Source organism: Malurus melanocephalus, unplaced genomic scaffold (assembly GCF_030028575.1).
Source record: "Malurus melanocephalus ecotype Western Australia unplaced genomic scaffold, MMel_1.1 scaffold_335, whole genome shotgun sequence".
Lineage (NCBI taxonomy): Eukaryota > Metazoa > Chordata > Aves > Passeriformes > Maluridae > Malurus > Malurus melanocephalus.
The window spans coordinates 747,068-767,408 of record NW_026623567.1 but is presented as its reverse complement, the minus strand read 5'-3'; the positions used below and the strand labels follow the sequence as shown (position 1 = coordinate 767,408).

Here is a 20,341-nt window from a genome sequence, read left to right as displayed (position 1 = left end):
AAAAATATCCCGGGCTTTATACAAACAATAATCTAATCTATAAATTGGAACGCAAGAGAGATGTTAATTAACTTCCAGAGAGATTAATTCCCAATTGCAGGATCCAAAATARGCACTGTGGAACCTGCTGCAATTCTGAGACCAACTTTACACAGAAGAGAAAGGGGAAAAAAACCCCAAGAAACAAACAAACAAAAAAACCCAAACAAAAACACAAGACCAACTGCAAACAACTATATTAAAGGGCAGTGCATGAATAAATACACAAATATCTGGGAAGTAGCAGGGTCATGTTTTCCACCCTTAAGGACATGCTCCTTCACCCTGTCTTGGGTGGTTCTGGGCAGGGAGAAGCAGSAGAATGCAGGGGTTCAGCAAACAGCCAGGACCACCCAAAAATCCTAARTGACATAGACAGGAGGTCTGCTTTTGCTCCCCTTGCTTTGATAGCAAAAGCCACGTGGAGTCCCTTGTCCCACGCAGCTGCCACTGGCAGGGTCCTCTTCCCAACAGCACAGGCAGCCTGGACTTGGGAGCAGAGCACCAACTCCTTATCTCCTCCCTCCTGGTGCCCAGAAAGCCACCAGCCACCCTCACTGCAGCACCCACCGATCCCAGGAATCCTGCTCAGGGAGGGACCACAGGAGAAAACACCCCACTCATCTTCTGCATTTGCAAAAGTATTGCTTGCTTGTGGTTTTTGGGGTCAGGACTTGGGACTTTTGGTAACTGAAGTACAAACAAGAACATGACAAGCTTTAAGGGTTCAGGTGTGGCAAAGTCCAGCTGTAATCTAACAATTGTGAAATCAGGCACCTCCCCTGTCTCTGCACACCCCCAGTGTCCCCAGAGGCATCTCTGTATTGGACAGAAAACTGAACTTTGGACTGATTCTATCAGGAAGAGCAAAAGCCCAAGCACCAAGGAGAACAGGTCTGCTTGGGCAGCATGCCCATCCACACCTGCCAAAAGTCACAAACCCCTGGTGACCCCAGACACTGCCCAGCAGACCCTACTGCCACCTCTGATCCCTTCCCTTGACACCAATGCAAATAAACAGGGGGACTTGTGCCCAAAGGGTCCTACTGGTACCCACAGCCCTGAAGGGCATTATCTCTCCATTCTCTGGGACACACATAAATTTCACTTTCTTCCAGGCAGGCACAGATCGTCCCCAAAGCACAGAAATACCACGTGAACAACTCTCATTTTGGTCTGGCTGCCCAGCTTCCTCCAGCCCCACTTGATGGATGGTCGGCTCCAGCCAGCATTTCAYGCACTCTGGGCTTGCTGAGGACCAAGCCTGAGGGCTTTTGCTTCTTAAATCCCCCCTTATTCAAGCTCAGAGATACCCGTGGCCTTTCTGCAAGACCTGATAACCAGCCTGACCTCCAAGAGGAGGCAGGGCCCTCCAAACACCTCCAGCAGTATTCATGCTGTGTTTTAAAACTGGTTGGCAAGCAAAGTCCTTCAGCAAGAGCCTGCAGCCAGCCCCAGGAGCAGCAGCCGGGGCCGTCAGCTCCTCACACAGAGCAGCACTTGTGCAAAGCCAGCAAAAACAGAGCCAGAACCGACCATTTGGAGGGTGCTTCCCACCAACTGCAGAAATATTTGCTCTAACAGCCTTGAAGTCTTTAAGGGAGAGCTCAACTTTTTTTTTTATTTTCCTTTCCAATCCACTATTTTCCATTTTCTCCACGCGGCAACTAAACCAACCCAAACCTACCTGAGCCCTCCACCAACAAGGCCCTGACCAGCAGACTCTCCCCCTGGCAGAACAGAGTTGCTCCCCGCCTGGCCACATCCTGCCGCCCCTCCTAGGACAATTAGCCTTAATCCTCGTTAGTTCTGTACGTTTCCTTTAAATCCTGTTACCGCATTCCTCCGTGCACTGGAGCGCGGCCCGGCCTCCTCGGCGGCGGTGCCGGTGACCCCGCGGTGCCTCCCGGCTCCTGACCCGCCGGAGCTGCGCGGCTCCCGAGGGCTGCGCTGCTCCCGGACTAATCTATCTTCACTGATTAGTTCTTAATCAGGAAGGCAGACGTGAACAAAGGGTGCAGATGAAAAGAGAAACGGTGGACGGAGGGGAGGGGGGGGCATGTTAAATAGGAGAAAAAACAAGGATTTGTCTTCAAGAAAACGTTTCCCCTTTGCTGCTTTTAGAAGGCARCTCTGAAAACCCGGCCCAAAAGTGGTGTTTGAAGTCTGGCTACTTTCATATTTATAGCGTTTGAGTCACTCCCGAAAACCTACGCCAAAGCAGGCCKCATTGGACTACTACATTCATTTATTTTGGAAGTTTATCCAAGCCTTGGTTAAAGATAAACAACGTGCCTGGATGTGAAAGAACATCAGAGCCAGGCTACCAGAGCAGCGGGGAGCTTCCCCCKGCTTTGATAGCACCAAAGCACAAGATGGTATCAGCACAACCCAAAATGTACTTATTCTTTCCTGGAGAGGCACGGGAAAGGCCTGGGAAGTTCTTGCTTGTCCTTGGGAGGCATTCCTGCCATGCTAATGTTATGCAAAGAATTCAGCGTAGAAATCTCAGGCACAATCAAGGCATTTAGACCTGACTCATTAATGGCCAACAGTTAATAGGCTGTAGCTGTAATTCCTCTGTCTGAAGACTTGAGGGTGTTTAAGTATATATATATATATATATATATATATACTACAGCTGCACTGTTGATCTGTTACTGTAGATAGGAAGCACCTCTCAGTCCAAAACACTCTGAACAAAAGTAAACCCAGCCTTTTTCAGGTCTCCACTGATTTCCAAAGCCAGTAAGTGCACCACTTTYTCTAAACCTGTTTCCTAAACCAGGGAAAAAAGTGATCAGTAACACATTTTAAACTCAGTACACGCCCAAGGAAAATTCTCCATGAAAAAAAGTTTTACAGAATGYAATTCCCTCAAAAGCAGCACCTGCACATCACGATTACAAATCAGTCCTTGGAGCCTGCCACTCTCCTTTCAATTCAAATTTCAGGGCAACACCGAAACCCAGGGTCTTTCTTGTGAAAAACKGATCTGCAAACACATGGTCAACATATTGCCAAATTGGAAAGACACCCCGAAAGAGTGACAATGCGAACTTTTGGGACTTCAAATAAACAAATTTGAACTAATCAATCTGGAAAGTCTGTTTTCTATTTGTGGCTTTGGGTTTGCTGTTTTATGTTTCTTTCTTTGTCTTAGCTGTTTGTTTGCTTTCAATTACACAAGCCCCTCCTTATCCTAACCTCCGAATCTCCCTGTGCCGTGCCTGCCGGGAGGCAAGCAGCAAGACACCATAGTCATGGAATATCAAATGTGAGCTAGGGGATGAGGGTTCTTCTTCAAAGGCTGTTGGTTTTGCTCTCAAATCGACTTTTTTTTTTGGTGCATCCCCTCCACAACAAGGGTATGGCACCAGTAGTTTTGCGTCCTCTCCTCCTCAAATAGAGYGGGGACTATTTGCTGTTTCACAGGTCATCAGGAGGTAGCAGGCAAAGTTTACCAGATGTGGCTTTTATCACCTCAAGTGGAACTATTTTCTTTATGGGAACCCTGGTTTTTAAGGTTTTATCAGATCATTGCGATTGCAAAAGCCTCACTTACATGCTCAAAAGCTCCTATAAAACCTGTAGTTCAAGGTTTATTTGGTCTAGGTGGTTTTCAACTTGGAGGAATGACTTGCAGACACAAGTAATTTGTCCTATAAGCTTTGACTGACCGGTTGCAAAGAACAGTCAAACTGCGCCTGCCTCCTGAGCAAAATTCCATCAACTCACTGACCAAAAGATGTTCTTTTAAGAATATTTTTTAAAAAGAGGGAAAAGAAGGGGGAAAAGGGCTTGCAGCAAAAAGGAAGTTTCAATTACTTTGTGAAATCAAGCAGAAAAATTAAGATCCAAGCAAACTTTATTAGCTCTGACAAGCAAATGCYGATGCCTTTGTTTCCTATGCGCACAAAACTTTTACTAAGGAGGGGTGTGTGTGGTTTTGGGTTTGATTTTTCTTCTTTCTAAGCCACAGAAATATGCTGCCTTTTTTTTAAAACATGCTTTGCTACAACTGGGTTTCGTAACTATATTCAAACGAGGGAACTGGCACAGAGCTATCACAAAGCAGCTGATCCTTCTCTAAGCAACCACCAACATTTCCATGTGTCAATAGTACTTCACAACCACATTTRTCTATGTAAAAACCCACATTAATAAGCCCTTCTGCCTCCAGAGCGTGCCAAGCAGAGTAACAGCGCAGATAACATAAGAACTTAGAGCAGGTTAAGAGACTCCAGAAAAAAAAATACACAAAAGGCCAGATTTTTTGAATTAATTTTGCATCCACACATTTTTCAAGGCAGTTTGGCTCCTATTAGGCATTTCATATTCAGTTTGTAATCTGCAGTCTGGGGGGCGACTAGAAGGGTCTGTGGGAGCACAGCAGTAGTCTGAAGGTTGCAATATGGGAGCTGTGGTCCCCTGAAAACTAAATTTTTAGARGGCTCACAAACTAAGTCTGAAAGAGAGCTGTGCTACCCACTGCCCCCCTCAAYCCCTACCCTGCTCCTGCTGAACAAACCCCCTCCTCTGCCAAAACACCCCGCTGGCTCCCAGCCCCTCGAAGGCRGGCAGGCTGCAAGTTGGTGGAGCAGTTATTTCCACCCCCTCAAGCACCAGAAAGTCTCATTTGCTTAGAAAATAAAATTCAGTCCAAAAGCAGGTCCTGGGCAGACATAAATGAGACTTCAGTTCTAAGCGGAAAGTTTTCCACAAGACATTTTCATAGCACTGAGACTTTTGGCACCAGAGGGAAGGCACAGCACTTGTGCTGCCCCACAATTCCAGCTCCTGGCTGTCCCCCCAGTTGGGCTCAGCATAGGATGACCTTCTCAGGCCAGACACAGGCAATGCCCCTTCCACAATGAGCTAGTTTGGGACCAAATATTCCAGCTGAGCTACTCCACTGCACAGCAGCTTTCCAGGAGTCTGGAAGAACCACTGCCATCACCCCAGAAATGCTTCTCCAGAGCATCACAGCCATAACTCAGTTTGAGGAACCCATGCTACATCTCAATATGCACTTGCACACTATGAACACCCAGTAAAGCAGCAAACTTGTGGAATGCTGCATTTTTCAGCCTTGCCCACAAAACCACACAAAGGCCTTTCTCGCTTCATCARTGACCCCAGGGATGCTGTCAATCCCTCGCTCCAGCCTGCCTTCCTAGGAAGAAAGGTGATGCTGCTCTGCCCCAAGTCTTCACTCTGCTCATGACTGTACAAACAGCTGGACCAGAAAGAGCCACCAATTAAAGGGGTTCATAAATAATTAGCTGGCATCAATCTGATGCAAAGCAGGGTTGGGGAAACACACAAATGAAGGGCTCTGGGAGGGATAGCCAGCAGAGCTATGCTTGATCTTGYAGCAGCTCTTCCACTGCAGATGCAGGACCAAGGCATAGATGTGTGCTTCCCAGCTCATCTCCTCACTCAGTCAGAGCTCCCAGGGGCTAACTGGGACATAGCCTGATAGCCACAGAGAACCTATCTTGGGAAAAGATCTATCTTGCCAGGCCATCAGTGGGAAATTAACAGGCAATCTGTGTATCCGATATTGCATCAGGAAAAAAATACCATTTAAAAAATATTATATATATACACTACTGCCTACAGCAGAACAGCACAATTTGACAGGACTTTCCAATTGTAAAGGTTAAAAAACTCACATCATGTGTTATTGYAAAAGGCAGGAAAGAACACATTGCTTAAAGGGGATGCCAGCACTGAAAATGAGGAGGTGGGTCAGGTTTAAATCTAAACAGGTCCACCGCACATCCATCCTAGGGCCACTGTTTATAATCAGGGAAAGGCAACTTTATACACAAAGATCACACACTAGTGGGTTCCTGGCTGTTCCCAGGAAAAAAGCTGCTTTTCAGCTGAACTTTCCGAGAACTGTTCATGTAAATAAGACAAACCTCCAGAAACGCACATGGCCAAGGCTAAAGGAACACATGGAGAAAGGCAAATAAGCAGCACAACAGGAGACAGGGGAAGTCCAGCGCCAAAAATCCAAGGTGCAACTTGCCCAGGACCTTTGAAACTCCCTGAAACTGGGCCACCATACAGAGGGATACAGCCCCCCAGCACTGGTGACGTTCAGAAGCATCGCCTTTACCTCCCACCTCTCAGTTTCATCTCCCTTTGGACAAAACACCTCAGAGCTAAGACCACAGCTGAGTTTGTAAATAAGATTTTTTTACCTGAAAAACGTGCTTTTAAGCCCTTGACTGCTACTCCCACCAAGTGTTACTTTTCCAACAGCCAGGTATCCGTTGCAGAAGCCACCCAGCTCACACAAGCACTGCATTGTGTTCTGCCAGCACAACACTACCTACGTCCAAAAACCCATCCCGCTGCTGAAACAGACTCCCAATGTATTCCCAGGTCTGGAACCACCAGCCTGCCAGTGTTTGTGGAAAAGGCTAGGCTGAGTAGTTTAACCTACCCTGGAAGAGGCAAGAAGTGGGGGTGGGAGAGAGGGGAGAAAGGATTAAGATAAGGATATCACAAAATTAAAAATTCCTCCTTCTCCCCCTGTGCAGGATGCCCTATCTATGCCGCTCTCCTTGGTGCAGCTGTGAACACCAGCCTTATCTGCCGCCAGCTTCACACAGGCACACCTCCTCCTCACCACAGCACTGATAAATCCCRGTGTCTCTGCAACAATTCCCAAGTCAACTTCTGTGCTGCCACCTTTGTTTGAGCAAATCTCTCCCAGGAGAGCACAGGAAGCCACTTCAACCTTTAAAAATGAAACCTTTTTGAGCTCCCTACCTTCCTCCCAAACATGTCTCACAATGCAAGCACATGCCTTCTCATTGCTGCTCCACATGGGAACATGGCACAGGGTCACATTTTCTTAAGTATTTTGGAAAAAGCAAGTTTGGGAGAGATACTTCAGCCCTGGTATTGCACAGACTGTCCACCTGCAKACCCCAATTTTGATACCTTCTCTTGAACAGCAGCTGGGCTTGTGCAAACAGCTTTGGTGGGGTGGGAAAACAACACACTGGGCTGAAAGCACCCAACTGTACCAGGAGAAAACTGCACTGAGGTTTTGCTGGCAGGCATTGAAGGGATTTACTTTGTCTTCTTAAGCACGGCTTTGAGCAACCTGGGGGGAGGAGGGAGWGCAAACAGAACCTTTGCCATCCACCTCCCAGGTGGTACCATCCAAAATCCACCAGCAGGAAGGCAAACAGCCCTGGCACTGGGAGCCCTGGGAAAGATGAGAAGAATGGGATGGATTTACCACTTGTGTTAGTCTTTGTGAAGCAGGAAGAGAAGCTCCCATCCTCCCCACAGCCACTGCTGTGTCCTAACACCTTCTGTCAGCAAAAATACCCTATAAAATAAATTTGGCAGCTAAAAAAAGTCCGGAGGAACGATGGGCAATCCCTGCAATGGGAAGGCACTGAGCAACCTGCCAGCTACATGGGAGATCCTGGCAGGGCTGAGACAAGSCTTTGGCAGGAGGGCTGCCCTCGGTGGCAAACCCACGTGGGCTGGGTGTCTCCAGTGGATGACTGTGCTGTGTCCARAGCAGCTTCCTGCTGTGGGGATGCACCCAGCCAAAACTGGGCAAGAGCCTGCAGCAAAGTGATGATGGGCCATGCTGGATCAAATCAACGTGCCTGGGGCTCAGCCAAGGAGGTAAGTGCAGGGAGGGAGCAGAAAGGACACAGAGGGCAGAAAATCAGGAGCCAGCAACTATCCCGTGAGAGACTAAGTGCTGGCCACCACCCTGTCAGTGTTTCGGTTCACAAGCCAAGACTTCCTTTCCTTTCTAAACTTTTATCCCCCTGCTTAAAATAGAAAATTTTAAAAAGAGTAAAAATAAAGTTCCCCATCCTTATACCACCAAAGGAAGAAGCAGGAATGGGAGAAGGGTAGCCCTCGAGCCTGGACACTCTGGGACAAAAGTCCAAGCTAACACTTAAACCTTGAAGCTTCACTTGAGCCCCCAGGTAARAAAAAGGTTTCCAGGACTGCCACAGGCTTAGGGACAGCTCCCCTCCTGCTCTTGTGCTATTTTCAAACAATGACATTTTTTCCAAAACAAAGTGTTTTGCAATCCTTGAGCAATTCTTTCCTTTTCCAATAAAAAGTGAAATTCTCTTCATTTTCAGCCGGTCAAGACTCTCAGCCACAGGCACAACTATCAGCTCCACATCCATCCACCCTGCAGATGGCCACGTCAGAGCCCTCACCCAGGCTTTTGCACTGGGATGCTCTAGGCAGGTCTTGCTGCACCACTGCTCACAGAAGACTGGGAAAGGTTAAATTTTAACTTGAAACTCCTTCCCTAAACTGCCTGACTTGTCTTCTGAACCTCGCTCCTGTAATTCAGGGATTTCACTTAATCTATTTAACTTCCAAGTGTGCTCCTKCTGCCATAACTTGTTTCCCCAAAAAGAAATTGCTTAATGTCTTGCAATATTAATATATATATATAACTGAAAATCCATGGAGCTGAATATGACCTATTTCTCATAGCAATGTAAGTATTTCCAGGTCCTAGCAAAGGCACAGTAAAAGTAGCTCCACARCAAAATGAAACTGAAGCCAATAAAGAGATTTGCTTTGAAATAAATTAATATGAATCAAATCCAAGGAGGCRGATTTCATGGCACAATCTGCCTATGTTAACTGCCCAGTAGTCTCCCAAACTGCCAGTCCAAAGGCAACACACAATAAAATTTACATTCTGTGGTCACTCAGACATCTGGTGCAAAGGCTTGCACTTTAAAATAAAAACCCATTGAAAGCACTTCTTAAAAGAGCTTTGCAGTTTAAAAACAACATCTAGGAACTAAGTGAGACTGAGCAATTTAATCCTAAAAGACACATGAGCAGCCCCAGTGCTCATCCTTTGATTCAGCTGGGGGAACACAAGGGGTTAAACAAGCGGTGGGCTCTTACAGCAGGAGCATGAAGGGCCTATTTAAAAAGAAGAACCAGAAATAAGGAATTTTGCCAGTTTTTACCCCTGATAAATCCACATTCCAGTCTGTCAGCTATCTTGTTATCCCCAGAGCTGCTGAAGTGTCTTTGGCTGTAACTATGCATGACTCCAGCTTTGAGTAATGGAAATAAAGTATGTGCATTGCGACTGCAGCGTTCCTTTCCCAACCCCAGAAAAAGAAAGGCAGAGCAGGAGGAGATCCTAGAGAAGCTCAGGAATTTTGTAAAGAGAAGTTAGAAAGCTGTTCACACCCTACATCRGCTGCCCACCCCACCAAACCTGCCTGGGGAGGGATGGCTATAAATCATAAAGGAGATGCCAAGTTTTAGCCTAACAGCAGCTCTTGCTGTCTGCAATAACAAACAAATAAACACTCTTCCAGATTCACAAGTCCAGTTTAGCTGGCAATTCATACTCAGCAAACATTTGGAAGCAGCATTGTAAAATTAAACAAAGCTATCATTTACAGGAAACCCTGCCTCGAGTACAAATTACAGAGTTGTTAAGTTTATCTGGGAATGCCTTGCCCCTGAGTGCTATATAATTATTCCTAAATCTTTCAGGAAAGAATGCAAATATTTTCAAGCCGTAATTCATTGACAAGAAGGAAGTCTCATTTAACCTTTTGTGCATATTTTGATACCTAGAATTTAACCCCTACTTTCCACAACTATTTTTCAGGATCCTACTGAGCCGGCTGGGCAGCGAGTGGACCCAGCCCTTGTTTTGGCAAGCCTGGCCAGGAGCACCAGGCTCGCCTGGTCCCAGCATGCTTCCACAGCAGCTTCAAGGCTGGTTTGGAGCAGCGCCTTGCCAGCCAGGCTGCTTCCCCACATGGAACCTTCCCCCTAAGGAAGGTTTCAGGCTGCTGAAAAGRCTGGCTGTTCTCACAGGAGTTCGGCAAGAAAAGGTATAAAGAAGCCTTTAATAATGCAGAGGGCTGAGTTATGTGGAGCTCTCACTAGCGAGGCGCCTGCACCAGGATCCCTTTGGTGGTCTGGACTCAACAGGGCTGGAGCAGCCCTGAGCCCCGTCTCTTCCAGCCTCCTCTACCACCAAGCCACAGCTCTCCAACCAGCCCCAATTAACTCATGTTAATTAGCAGAAGCCACATAGCTAAGAGCAGCAAACACCTTTCCCAAACCCCGATGAAAGTGTTTTGTCTTGCAAAGGCAAAGAAGGTCAACTCATCCTCTGCTCAGGTCCCTCCAGCAGGCAAGCCCTTCATCTACCACTGGCAGCAAATTGAGACATATTTCTGAAGACACAATCACTTGCAGCCAAAAGGGAGAGGGTATGCATGCCCTGGGACATCTGAAAAGCCAGGCACACAGCTCCCCACTGTGCCAGGGAGACCCATCCTGCTCTGTCCAGAGTCACCCATGTCCAGCCTGCCAGCACTCAGCTGCTCCAAAACCCTCATGCACCCACTACTAAGCTACAAAGGAGAAAAAAAAAAATAAAAAAAAATCACCCAACCAAACACCCAGCCTTACCTTTTGAAAAGGCAGCACGCACGCTATTATGTTCGGCTCCCAGTGACATTATTAATTTAGCAGAGCTCGGCAGCGGGTGTTATCCCCCGGCGCTCACGGCAGCTCCTTGGCACAGGCTGGGTGCTGCAGGAGGCAGGGACTCGCAGCCTGGGGAGCAGCATCGCCACCACTCACAGTTACTCAGACATGGAAAGCAAACAAGTACGACATCGAGGTTAGGCTGCAGCAGCTACAYGCAAACAATATCCATGATCTATGGCCACTGTCACAGATCATTGCTTCTGATATGGTGGAAATGGGAGACAAAAGGACCTGATTTCTTCCTCCGTGCGGAAGCAGGTCACTGGATTGCCTCCCTCACAAACAGGTTAAGCGCAAGAGTTTTCAGTATGAAGATGAGAGAACCTGTGCTGACAAATCACACAAAATGGATTTAATCTCAACTCCACTAAGATGCCATGATGCTCCAAACCGCTGYGATGATGCTCCAAACCACCACCTGGGTCCCAGCAGAACAAAACCCCTTCACCTCTTCTCCTTTCCAGTGAGAAGTTTTGAGCTTTCTTCCATGCCTGGAGCCAGGGAAGGGATGCCAGGCCAGGCACAGAGCCCTTGCACTCCCTCCTTGTCCCACTGCCATGCTCAGGGAGCAGGAGCACGTAAAACCAAACCAGCAAGTGATTGCACTGGAAGAAAGCAATCTCATTATGAGAGCTAATGAAAGCGAACCACAATTATTATGTAAACAGCACTGAATCATTAGCAGACGCTATTAAAGCCATTTTTCCCCCCACCGAGAAGAAAAGCATACGGCCCTATGGCACCCTCAGTTCTGTCTCTAAATGGAGCCAAAACTCAGGAGGAAGCCTGTTTGTTTTCCTCCAGTCCAAACCAAACCGGTGGCACCACTCTGACCCCTGATCTGCGTGCCGGGTGCTTGCCAGCTGCCTGCTCCCAGTGCCTCTGCCCAGGCAAGGGGATGTGGCTGCCTCACTGCCTTGGCTCACCAGGCACCCTGTGCTCCCCCAGAACTGCTGGCCACCACACTTCAGAAACGCTAAGGTTGGTACACAAAAAAATCCAGCCCGCAGTATTCAGAGCAAAGGCAAAGCCYGCCTGGGTGCCCATATGTAGCTGGCAAGGGACTGATTTTCCATCAGGCTTATAATTGCGCTCGTTTCTTTGATCACATAAATGCCCTCTCCCTCCCATGGGAATGAGCCAAGGAGTCAAGGAAGGTGAAGGAGGTCATTTATCCCCCTTACTGCATGCCTCTCCCTATCACAGATTTCTTTCCAATAGCAGTACGCATCACAACTGGACAAAGTCGCTTGCTCTGTAATCTTCTGTGGGGCAAAGTCACCTTTAAAACAAACAAGCCAACTCCCTAGCAAAGAGGACACTGCCAGCCAGTTGGCTATAAAGACACTCAAACAAGATCCTCATGTCTGTCGAAGAAGCAAAAAACTGCATTTCAGCCCAGTAAAATCCTGGCTCCGTTTTTATGTTCCAAGAATGCTGAATCAAAACAGGCTCYGCTCTTTAAAAAGAGGAGAGTACAAAGAAGCAAAAAGTTTGTATTAAAACCCATGTAATCTTTTTAAAACACCATTATTAGAACCTGTAGTACCAGCCAAGAGTGATTTATCACCCCCTGTCATCACAGCCTGCAACACAGAGCTTTTTATACCAAACTGTCAATGCTACAAAGCTAAAGCCYCAGCTCATAATTTCTTAAAGCTGGCCCTCTGCTGCCAGCAAATCCCCTAAACCCCKGGATTTGGGGTCCAGGGCACTGCTGCTCCTCCATCAGCACCACGCAGGGCGATGTGACCCAACACCAAGCATCCAGCACAGGTTCTGCGTCCAAGCAGGAGGATGCTATAAGTCAGTGTAGGTAAACAAATCACCCAGGGTTATTTCAGCTTCTTTCAAAAGGAAAGTCAAYGGGCCATAAAGGCTTTAACTGCATTTTCCGATGCAAGAAGGGACGTACCTTAAGGTGCCTGGTTTTCACAGGGCAAGCAAGCGGTCAGAGCTCTCCGAAAACCAGACACCCTGACATTTGGGGTTTTCCTGCGAAGTTGTTACTCTAACACACCCCAAATCACCAGTAATTTCTAGAATAGCACTACAAACCACAAGAGGTTAAACTGACTGCACATTACTTAAACTAACCTAAGGGTGACCCCGGGAAAGGAACAGCTATTGGATGTTGTGGTTCTGTAGAAACTCAATTACCAAAGCCAATTTCCTATGAGCATTTTTAAAAAAGGAAAAAGAAGGGGGGAAAAAAAAAAGGCAGCAACAATGTTGACAATGTGTAAGGGCCACATATTTTCACCTCCCGAAAGCTGCAGCCTCGTCTGTATAAGAACTGTTCCTATTCCCACAAAAATGTTCAAACATATTTTAAACATTTCATCATTGTTTGCTCCCATCTGAATTTGCTTAAAATCCAGACAATTCTCAACTTCTAAATTGGAAACATTAAGAGAAATACTCCTTCAAAATCCTTTGCTCAGGGCAGCCCCTCTCCGCCATCCACATACCTTTCCAACACCAAAGCTTGCAGAGASAGAAGTCCCTCACAGGGAACTCCCACAAATCCAAGTCCATCAGCCTCCTATAAAACCTCCAACACTTTCTTACCAGGTCCTCTCTTCCCAACATCCTATTTTTATCGAAGCACCTTTCCCAGCCCAGAAAGATGTAAACAAGARGAAAATCCTCTGGCACAAACATGGTGCTTGAGCCACAGCCTCTGCAGGGCTGCAGGTATTCTGCACAGGCAAAGAAAAACACAGATGGYCCAAAATCCCTCGTAGAAAAGGAAAATAGTTTCATGAAATACCTCTTTACTACTTTGTTGTAGCCCGTTTTTACCTGCTTCCTGGTTTGTTAATCTCTTTTAATTAAAACACTTGGCAATTAAAAAATAAAATACAGAGAGTACCTTTCTTCCTGAGATGCACAAACCCCAGTGAAGAGCACAAACTGCACTTTCCAGGGCACCAGAGGGATTTGCCATAGGGCATCTTGGAGCACACGAGGTAATTTAGAGAGCAAGAGGGAAACTTAAAGAGTTTGCTGGGCCTTTGCATTGCTTAGCAATGGGAGAAGGAAGTTATCTTCATAATCTCAAAAGAAAGAGAAAGCAGGAGGAATGTGAGGAATGCAAGGAGGTTATTGCCCGGGAGACCGGGACTGGCAGCTCGCTCTCAGCCTGGCCGCCGGCGAGGAGACACATCCTGACCTCTCTGGCTAACAAGAATTTCCTTCCCCACCAACAGAAAAAAAAAAAAAAAAAAGCAGAACAAAAGCAAATAATCAGGTCCCTGAGGATTGCTCCTCTTCTAGGAGGAGGCAAGGAATTTTGCAGCAGACTGAATAATCCTGGTGCTCCATCCTTGTGTTGCCCAAACCTGCAGATATCAAAGGACTGAGCCTGTGCAACTCAACACACATGGCACATTCAGAAGTCCATGTTGAGCATCCCTCTCCTTATGATGGGAATGGGTATGGGTGGAGGGGACAGGAGATGAGAATCACATGTCTGACACCTCTTGAGAAGACCACAAACATCACCACCTTGAGGAACTGGGACCTTTCCAGCCTCCTAACAGAGGACCCAGCCCTACCGGGCAGATGCTACCTACATCTCCAAGACAGAAAATATTCATCTCGGACCTTCCCCCACTAGAGCCATCACACACACACAGCACTGATGTATCATCCCGAACTTCCTTGGCTTCACAGGTACCAAGGAAAYACCACAGCAGAGGGGAGATGCAGAGACCCAAAATAGCACCTCGCTGTCCTGTTGGCCTTGCTCTGCAGCTGTTTCAGTCTGAATAAAAAGCCTGTTGACACACGAAAGCCACAGAAAATCTCCCTGAAACTACAAAACACTACTGAAAACATTGTGCAGCTCAGGCCTTCTGCACAATGTACACACGCCTATTCAGCCTCTTAAAAAACAGCTACATGTCTAAGGAAACATCTGATAATTAAGGCAATTTTAACAATAGATAATAATTTGACTATGAATTGTATGGAATGTAATGACTGCTTATTCTGGCAGAAAAAACAGAACTTTCTATGAAGTGTCTGCCAAGGAAAACGATACTCCCACTCATCCCGGACCACTGCAAGCAGTTGCTGCTAACCACATGCTYGACGCTGCCGGCTGCTAGGACACGGCGCGCCGCTGCAGCCGAACAAAACCCCGCGCTGCACATTCGCRCAGAGAAAGCCGCGTCCCAGGCGAGCCGAGCGGCGGCCGGAGCCGTGACTCAGCCGGGAGCCGCCGCCAGCTCCTGCCAACACTGCCCGAGCCACACGGCCGCCAGCGCCGGACGCCAGGCCGCTCGTCGGTGGCCTGCGGGCAACTCGCATGCTGCCAGCTCCCCCCGCCCCCCTCCCGCTGTTTCCAGTTGCTAAATGACATTAGAAGCGGCTAAAAATACTTCAAGCGATTCTCTCATTTACTTTTCCATGCCAGCGCTCGTGTTTGCCGCGGGGATGCTCTCCGACGGTCACTTCGCCATCCACGGGAGCGCAGGCGATCGCTCCATCAACGCACGCCGGGTGAAGAAATGCCTCTGCTCGCCAAGGACCCCTGCTTTTATTGGACAGCAATCATGGTAAATGGGTACAGCTGGYGGCCAGGTCGCTCCACCCCTTCAAATAGACCTTAAGGATGACCAGGTGTGTGATGACTTCTAGCACAGCTGTCCCGGAGCTGCCTCCTGCAAACAGCTCAGCAGTGCCAGACAGCACGAGTAACACCGGCCTGGAGRGGATCCAAAAACCTTTTCTCAGTTGGAAGAGGCCACATGGAAGAGAGGCATGTGAAAAACTAAAGAAGCATTTGCTGAACTTGACATGTAAAACAATGGGCTGGTTTTGGCTTGGAGCAGAGTTAATTTTCTTCACAGTGGTTAGTATGGGACTGTGTTCTGCATTTGTGCTGAGCGCAGGGTTGATAATATAGGAAAGTTTTTGTTATTGCTGAGCAGGGCTTACACAGAGCCAAAGCCTTTTCTTTTTCTTGTACTGACACGCTGGAGAGGAAGTTGGGAAGTGCACACGAGGTTGGGAAGAGACACAGCTGGGACAGGTGASCCCAACTGACCAAAGAGAGGTTCCAGACTATGTGACAGCATGGTCAGTATATAAAGTGGGGGAAGAAAGACAAAGGGGAGAACATTTGGAATGATGGCATTTGTATTCCCAAGTCACTGTTATGTGTGATGTGGCTCTGCTGTCCTGGAGATGGTTGAACACCTGCCTGCCCAAGGAAACTGAATTCTTTGCTTTGCTTGCATGCTCAGCTTTTGCTTTCCCTGTTGAAATGTATTTTTCTCAAACCAGGAGTCTCCTACCTTTTACTCTTTTGGGTCTGTCCCTGATCCTATTGGTAGGGGAGTGAACAAGTGACTKTGTGAAGCTTGGTTGCTGTCTGTGGTTAAACCACAGCAAAGAGCAATGCCAACAAAGCATTGCTCCTGACTGACCAAGGGCAGCACACAGAGGCACCTACAGACAGCCATAAACACACTGGGGACAGCAGCAAGACATCGGGGCACACCTGCACAAAGTTACTCTGGGCAAAGTCCCAGAAGTCCAAAAATCAAGGGTCAACCAGTTTGCTATGGGTAAAGAACTGCTCTCACAAATAAATGCAGCTATTCAATTAATTTGGTTTAAACAGAAGTCAGTAACACTGAACATTTCACTAAAACTGAACAGTGTGGCTTGCACCCAGCTCCCTGCAAAGACAACTCTGTGCTCCCCACCACTGCCAGGACAGCAATGCCAGTGAGAGAAGAGATTACACTGCTGCAGGAACTTKGACTGTTAACTGACTACATTTTCCACCAACAGGCAAGATGGCTTTTTCTTTCCTTTTCAATCCAGGAAAAGAAACATCTACTTCTTCCAATTAGCAGGAAAAGGGAAGGAATTTCCGTCTGTTTAACACCTGAGGGCAAGAAGGAGCCTTTTGAAAGAAAGGTTGGGTTTTTTTTTTGTTTTTTAAATCACAGCCACCTACTGTGGGTCTCCGGATTCCAYCACACCAGCTCACTTCACATTTCATTCTGCAGCCCATCAGACCAACCAGGTTCAGCAGCCCCTTCAGATGGTCACTCCTGGGAGTTTTGCCCCATCACCATGACAGCCCAGACACACGTGGGATCAGGAAGGAACAACACATTCTGGGTAGAGTTTGAACAAAGTCAGCAGCTCCAGGATCCAGACCTTTCCAAGATGTGACCTGTCCTGAGGAAACTGTCAAAGTCATCTTAAAAGCAGCTAGAGGCTGGTGCTCTGCCCACATCAGCTACTATCTACACRCTACCAAGGGTCAGATTTCACAAASCAACCATGCAGATATCAGGGCTAGGCAAGCACTGACCTCTCCAGTGACAGCAAGATTGCATCTCACCACTGCCAGGAGCTTGGCCTCACACTCATCACAGGGCTATAGGGGCAGAAACCACTGAAGATCAYTTGGGTACAAAGCAGCACCAAAGGGCTGCAAATTATGAAATGCTTCCACACAGATTTATAGCAGTAGGCTGTCTTTATACCTCTAACACCAAGGCTACAYAAAAGGAAACAAGTTCTCTATGTCCCACACCACAAATAATCCATTTTACACCTCTTAYCAAGCAAGCAGAGAGTTGACCAGCTGTGCACTTCTTTCAGAAATGCCTAGATACTTCAGCAAGATCTACCCTGTTATTTACAAATATTCTCATTAGGTCCTAAACCTGGTCTAGATAAATGTTAAAGTGAACTCCTGGGTAATTATGGACAAGGAGCAACCTTTTAATGTCAATGAAATAGCAATGCTACAGATAAAATGCTGGCAGGAAYGGGCATTTCCTTGAAAGAAAAAAGTTGTACACACCTACTGCTCCACAAGAAAATAAATGTGGCCAAAAAATCCATGTGAGATGGTGTAAAACCCCAAATGACTCAATGCCCTTCCAGTGAGGATGAGTTTCACTTGCTGTCACACAGCCCAGTGCAGGGACACATCTGCCTGCACCACCCAACTGCTTCAATTTGACAATTCAAGGCCAACATTTGATAGGATCGGTAATCCCTGACAGCAAAGAAATCWCTACACTTACAGAAACAAATCTGCCAGAGCTTTTAGGACACTTTTTTGGAAAGGTGCTAGGAAGCTGTCTGTGCACTGTGATCTAAAGCAACTTGCTAAGAGAATGCAAGAATAAAGCACAATCCATCAAATCAGTACAAAAATCTAACAAAGAAGTTGATGGACTTCAGACGCGAGTTCATGCCAGTAACAACCATGTGTCCACACGTCATTCCACCAGCATTCATGTGTCCACACGTCAACTCCATTCAGCCCACTGAACCCTCCCCAACTCAACTCCAWTCAGCCCACTGAACCCTCCCCAACTCAACTCCATTCAGCCCACTGAACCCTCCCCAACTCAACTCCAATCAGCCCACTGAACCCTCCCCAACTCAACTCCATTCAGCCCACTGAACCCTCCCCAACCTGTCCTCCACCACAGTTCAGTGAGCACAGAGGTGCTACCAAGCAGAAATCAGCAGTTTCCACCACCACCCCAGTGGGATATGTCCAAGCACATGGCTCATTCCCTCACACACATTTATCTGGTTCCCACCGATAGCCAGGCGCCCAGGTAACAGCCTTTCCAAATCACTCACCCTCCCGATGGAAAACACGCCACTTATCACCTGAAACACCGACTGAAATCAAAGCTTTGGCAAGTGACTCGTTTCTGGAGAAAATACACAGCACAGACTTCTCACCCTGGTGCCAGACCTCAGCCTCCAGCATTTCCACCTGGCCCACAGCACCCCAGTGCCCTGTGTTGATCCCACAGAGGCAATGGCAGGTCACCTTCTYCACTCTGAGCTAATTCCACCCCAGCCCTGGTTATGTCTGCGTACACCAGCTGAGCAGCAARGGGGAGATCCGGAGCCTCTAAACACAACCCACGCCAAAACCACATTAATTCACCGGGGGAATGTGAAACTGCAGCAGGTGTAGCACCCCACTCCAGGTTTAATTTTCAGTGCAGTCGCACTTGAGGTACACCGCACTTTAAAGCTGTACACAGCGTGCCTCCTTTAAAGACTTCCACCTCCCTCTCTGAAACACCCCGCAGAGCAGGATTACATTTAAAATGCAACTTTGCAAGACCTGTTGCTTTCCAAGCGARGCCAGACACAGACTCCCTGCACCCCTGGAATAGCAACACAACCCAGCCRGTATTTTCAGCATGTCATTGCAGAAAGCTGTTCTTTTGTCAAATAATCTTACCTTGCTCATCACTTTTCTCAAACAGACAACAGCTTTAGAGCTTCAAATGGAAGCCCTGTCAGCATGATCTACTCCTGACATTATCCAAAGCTCACCAAGTCATCTTAAACAATAATATATAAAATAAAGACTAGGTCAAACCTTCCCAGTACAGGACCTAAGAGGAAGTCTGCTCACGTCCTTATCCTACACCGATGAGGGCTGGACTCAAATCAAATCCAAGRCTATTTATTAGAGACCATTTTATAAAGCAGGCAGAGTGAAGGGGAGAGAGTATTTTAACTGCAACCAGTCAGACGTTTCTCATTAAAATATTTCTTGGAGAAGTAAACGGCCCTGCAATTTTATTCAAACAGATGTAGGCTAAATGCATATCATTAGTCTGACAATATAAAAGCACAAGCGACTGAAATGATTTTAATTTTGTCAGTGAAAAGGATAATGTATGCATATCTGGAGGGCACACCAATGGTAAAGATTACCCCCAGCTTCTATCTGAGCCGTCTAAAGGTATTTACTTGGGGTCTGTCTGTGTTGTGACAGTGTCCCAGACCGAAATGAATGCCTCCAACACTCCACATTTTTGAGCCATTCAGTCATGCATTTTTGTTATTGTTGAAAGTAGTGCGAAATTGCAGTGCATGAGCTGGAGTCCTTGGTGGTCTCCGAGGATTCCAGCTAAAAAGGCACTTCCTTTGTTCCGCGGAGAATGCGGTCCAGTAGGTCATTCAGAAGGGGAAATAAAAGCAGCGGCCCTGGGAGGGAGATGAAGGATGAAACAAAAAGAATAAAATGTTTTGGGTGTGAGCACATTAGCTACCATTTCCTACTGCTGCCGGCTGCGAGCACTCCTGTCCCCGGGATGCGCAAGTACCTCGGGACGAAGGTGGAGGGAAGGAAGAAAAAAAAAAAAAGAAGGAGAAAAAAAAAAAAAAAAAAGAAAGGAGCCATGTCTCGGTCCCTCCGCCAGCAGCCGCCGGGCACCGGGGCGGGACGGGCCGCCCGCTCCCCGCCGGGACAAACGGCGGCCCAAGGGCAGGAGCGCCCGCCCCGCCGAGCCGAGCCGCGAACGGGGCCGGCAACAGGCGCGGTCCGGCACGGAACAGAACGGAACGGCACGGAACGGGGGGCGGGCAGCCGCGCCGGGACCCTCCGAGCGGGATGGGCGCCGAGCTCCTCCGGGCCCCGCGCCGCGGGGGAAGCCGGGCCGGGCACAGCCGGGCCGGGGAACCGAGCGCGCACCCCGCGCTCCGCGGGGCCGGGCCGGGCCGAGCGCGCACAAAGGCGGCAGCGACGATCGCGACTCACCGCTGATCTCGTGGCTGGGCGCCTCGCTCTGGCTGAAGCCCTTGGCGGCGTAGAGCCTCCGCACTTCGGAGCAACTTTTGGCGCGGGGCTCGGCGGCCAGCAGCAGCGGCAGGCTGAGGGCGGCCAGCGCGCACAGGAGGGGCGGCAGGCAGCCGCGCCGCCGCGGCATGGTGCGGGCGGGCA

At 48.1% G+C, this 20,341-nt stretch overlaps 1 protein-coding gene across 1 annotated transcript in view; it reads right to left on the bottom strand.

The window, feature by feature from the left end:
- The window catches only part of GPC4 (glypican 4), a 66,987-nt gene extending 46,652 nt beyond the window's left edge, over positions 1-20,335 (bottom strand). The window contains exon 1 of the mRNA XM_057377974.1: positions 20,159-20,335. Coding sequence (XP_057233957.1) covers positions 20,159-20,327 — 169 coding nt within the window. The 5' untranslated portion in view covers positions 20,328-20,335. The remainder of the gene's footprint in view (positions 1-20,158) is intronic.
- Positions 20,336-20,341: the final 6 nt, after the last annotated feature.